The following is a 4,779-nucleotide window of genomic DNA, read 5'->3' as shown; positions in this document are numbered from 1 at the left end:
ATTTAAGCTGTTTATAATATGCATTAAGTTTTATGCTATTAAGGCTTAGCACATACCTACTCATGTTTACTATTACTATTTAGTATTACTACCCTCTAACTTTGTATCAAAATTAAACCCAAAGACCAAATTCCAAAACATACTTTAGTATTAGTATATTTTATCTGTATTTGTTTGGTTGTTTTGAAGTTTTGTATCTGACGTGGTGCTGTCGAGCTGTCGAATTATAAACTTACCTTTCGTTCGGATTAAGGATAACCAAAACCGTCAATTTTATTTTCCTTTACAATCTTTAAAAAAATAAGAAACGAAAATGTTGGACAGCTTATTTGACGATGTTAAACGAATGAATAAGAGACAGGTAACTTTCATTGATTATTTTCGTGTTTCGATGACGTGAACATGCACCGGTGTACTATCGATGCTTAATTGTTTTATTCCAGTTTATTTATCAAGTTCTGAGCTTTGGCATGATAGTGTCCTCAGCTCTTATGATATGGAAGGGTTTAATGGTCGTGACAGGGAGCGAAAGTCCCATTGTTGTTGTACTCTCAGGCAGTATGGAGCCTGCTTTTCATAGAGGAGACCTGCTGTTTTTAACTAACTACCCCGATGAACCAGTCCGTGTTGGTGAAATTGTAGTTTTTAAGGTCGAAGGGCGTGATATACCCATTGTACACAGAGTCTTGAAGCTTCATGAAAAGTAAGTACACTGAACTAATAGCACCATTAAAATTTAAATAATAACAGTATCTTATCTAATAAAATAGTGTCTTTTTTAATTAAAGTCTTATTATAGTTTTTTTTTTTAAATACTTAGATTACTCAGATAAAATGGAATGTGTATCTTCCAGCAAATCATCTATATCATTTTATAAAAATATTTAAAAAACATTCTTATACTTGTATGATTTGATATAACTAAATGGAAATGTAGTAAAATAATTTTTTGTTAAAATTGGTATGCTTTAATGTGCTGCTGCATTAATTTTAAATTTTACTTTTAAAGGAATAATGGTACAGTCAAATTTTTGACTAAGGGTGACAATAACAGTGTTGATGACCGAGGTCTATACGCTCAGGGTCAGCTCTGGCTGACCAAGAAGGATGTTGTTGGGCGTACCAGAGGATTTCTACCCTATGTAGGAATGGTCACAATATATATGAATGAATATCCCAAGTTTAAGGTAAATTGACTTTCTAAATTGTCTCATTTATAAAAAAAAAAAAAATCATTCTCTGAAAATACAGTACCAGTGAAAGCTGTTTCATTATGGTTTAATCCACATTATGCATCGGATGTGCCTATTAAGTTTTATCTAACACTTCATAAAGGCTACTCAATACTGGGACTATAAGTCCAAAAAAGTTAAAATACTCTAAAATCTCAACCTAAAGATTTTCTAGTTCAAACAACCTCGCTAGTAGTTGATTTAATTCTCATCCCCCAGGTCTCTCTATTTGTATATATATTATATATATGTAAAAAAATGTCATAGCAGTCGGCGGTTATTTATCTATCTTTGAGCAGATGTTCGTGTTTGTATGTTAAACATATTTATTTTTTTATTACATATTTTTCAGTTTGCTGTGCTGGGATGTTTAGCGGTTTATGTATTAGTGCACAGAGAGTGAAGTTGAATCTTGATCTTATGAATGAAGAGTATGTCTGTTATAAATATTGATGGACTTTCAGATGTACTTCCACTTATTAAATTAAGTTCTCTCTAGAATGATTATTATAATTATTTTGGTTTAAATCTGTTTTTCTTTGATAAGTTAAGATTTTTATAACAACAAATGATTTTGTGAAAATGTTTTTAGATGTAAATTTTAAATGGAGGCATAATTTTCATAGGAGAAATAAATAATATAACACACAAACCTTCAAACATCGTTTTTATAATAAAAAAAGTTTTTCTAAGTTTTTGTAAAGTGGTTGTATATATGCCAAAGCAAAAGATATAAAAATATATGTACTTACATTGCAAGAATTGTTTTTTCATACTTTGTTTTTCATTCAGTGGTTCACTTTGTACAAATGATGAAATAATATTTTCTTTCATGACACAAAATATATTAAATTACACATGCATTACATATAAGTATTATATTACAATTTTTAATTCACCTGAGTCCTCACCCTATAGTTTGTAAATATAGACATTTCCTATTTTTAATAGTAAATAGTCACGGGCTGAAACAAGGTGTAAAACTAATTTCTTTTTTTAAACAAATAAAAAGAAAATCAGGTAGATAAACAAATATAGGATAGGTATTATAGAGAGTTAGATAATGTTGTAAAGTAATGGTAAGCATGAATTTAGAGAGAAGAGAGGGATACAATCTTCAATTATTTATCTTTCCAAGCAATATTTTGTCTTTATATAAATCTAGCAATAATTTATCTTCCAAGAATTTTTTAGCTTAGCAATGAAACAAAACTTTTTTTTCTTAAATTTACTCTGTTTTGCCAGCAGCTCTTAACTCATATTTATGACCTAAATAAATATATTAAGAAAATATCTTGTTTTATAATAAATTTTAAAACAAGATATTTTCTAGACAAGGAAACTAGGTTAAGTCCAATTAGATTGTTGCTAATTACAAGCATATGAGACTCAAGGTGATGTCGGGTTTATAGTATATAACGAATCAGTAAAAAAGTTACACAGTCAGAATCATTCCAAACAGGTGCTTATTTTATTTGGTAGCCCATTTTGTAATAGTTGAAAATACGATACGTTATTCGTTAAACAGTAGTTCTCCTGTATTCAAAATCCACACGTTATTATATAACGTTCTAATGAGAAATTTTAAGCACCTATAGGCGAGCTCGGTTATCTGGAAAACTACTTTTCTATAAATATAAGAAACGATAGAGTATTGCAAGTTGACAATGCGTTAAGATTGTACCCTATGGAAAAAATCTTATAAAACATAGACAAATGCAGACCAAATTCTCATACAGGGTTATGAGATCTGATAAATTCTTATAACTCGGTATGAGAATTTGAGTCCATGTTTTATGAGATTTTTTTCCATAGGGTAGTACAAAATTTTTAGGAAAACTTATGAAAGAGCACAAAACAAGGCTCTAATCTTTAGTAAGAGTCGGGCGTAATTTTGTGACCAGTTCGTGCCACTTGGAGACACAAAATGGGCTGTGTACCGACTCACACTTTTGTATGGAACCGAATGCAGCAGAAATTACGTGACCGAATTTACGCAACTGACAACTAACAAAATTACGCTCATTTGGCCTCACCCTTAAAGGTGTCTGTTTATTTCGATTGCTTATTACTAGAATTCCGTCCAGATTTTCGAATGTGATGGCTATTGATCTTGGTGATTGATTGTGTGTATATTATGATTTAATTTGATAAATTTTGATATTTTTTTTTGCTGTGTGGTTACGGCATCAAAGAATATAGTCACCCCATCTCTTCCCGTGGGTGTCGTAAGAGGCGACTAAGGGATAATACAGTTCCACTACCACCTTGGAACTTATAAAGCCGACCGATGGCGGGATAACCATCCGACTGCTGGCTTTGGAATACACAGGCCGAAGACGGGCAGCAGCGTCTTCGGTGCGACAAAGCTAGCCCTGCGGACACCAACCCGCCTGCCCAGCGTGGTGACTATGGGCAAAGCACATGAGTTCACGCCATTTTTGGCGTGACCTTGTGGCGGCCTATGTCCAGTTGTGGACTGCGAAAGGCTGCTGTGATGATGATGATGATGATGATATTATGATTTAAAGAAAACAATATTTATTTTTAAGTTGTGCATTTCATTTATTTAAGATTGATTTACCTTTTTGGCTTCTTATTGTAAATGGAATTTCATCTCTCCGTCCATATTTTCAAATACAATATTAAGTAGTAGGTACCTAAATGTTCTATTTACAATTACTAAATCTACAGTATTTTCTACAAAGATTGATAACTATTTGATCCGTATTCGACACATTCTCGATCCGGGCTTTTCGTAATGATACGGACCATTGATGTAGCGCAAATCATCTTTAAAAGGAAAGTGCTTCATCACTACTTAAAAATCTTTAAAGGTTCTAGGATAGAACGTGATTCATGATACTTAGACTAAACCTCAGATTTATCCCTAATACTGTTTGACGCTCCCTTATTTAGGTATATGTATATTCTTCAAAATATAGAAATAATTTAGTTAATGTTTAGTTTGCCTATTTTTTTTTAATGTACCTTCACATTTTTTTTACCCTGGCTTTATACTGATTAGTAGGAAAATAAATAAAAACATGATTGTGATGGAAGTCAATACTGTTATGACTAACGTACCTAACCATTTTTTTCTGGCCAAAACTGGACATCGGTTTTTTTTGTTAATTAGTAATTTTATTTATTTACTAGCTGCTGCCCGCGAAGACGTCTGCGTGGACGCTATACAGCACCAAAAATACCTACGATTATACCTTTTAAAATAACATTCATTTACCCGTTTCTTCTTTACATTTCATATCCACAGAAAAATCTCATAGATGGCGCTGCTTTAAAATTGTCTTGTCTACTTATATTCATTTAATTATGTTTATCGGCTTAGTTACTTATATTTTGTGATTTTTATAGTATGAAGCTAGCTTATATAGCATGGTTATTAACATAATAACAACAACATTCAAATATGCGTCGTTAGATTACACGTTGTTACAGAATGCGTTGAGGAAATAAAGGTTCACTGCTCGTTCCCGGTAGGTGATAGCATGATAATATGTAGCCTATATGTTAACCAGACCTCTTA

General features: G+C 32.0%; 1 protein-coding gene across 1 annotated transcript; it reads left to right on the top strand.

Annotated features, from left to right (window-relative positions):
• Positions 1-176: 176 nt before the first annotated feature.
• Positions 177-2,111, top strand: LOC123655014 (signal peptidase complex catalytic subunit SEC11A). Its single transcript, XM_045590862.1, has 4 exons — positions 177-361; positions 444-703; positions 1,010-1,187; positions 1,585-2,111. Exons 1-4 carry the CDS (start codon positions 314-316, stop codon positions 1,633-1,635), a joined length of 537 nt encoding a protein of 178 aa, XP_045446818.1. The 5' UTR covers positions 177-313; the 3' UTR covers positions 1,636-2,111.
• Positions 2,112-4,779: the final 2,668 nt, after the last annotated feature.

The sequence above is a fragment of the Melitaea cinxia genome, chromosome 7 (assembly GCF_905220565.1).
Source record: "Melitaea cinxia chromosome 7, ilMelCinx1.1, whole genome shotgun sequence".
Classification (NCBI taxonomy): domain Eukaryota; kingdom Metazoa; phylum Arthropoda; class Insecta; order Lepidoptera; family Nymphalidae; genus Melitaea; species Melitaea cinxia.
This window is presented reverse-complemented; position numbering and strand designations above follow the sequence as displayed.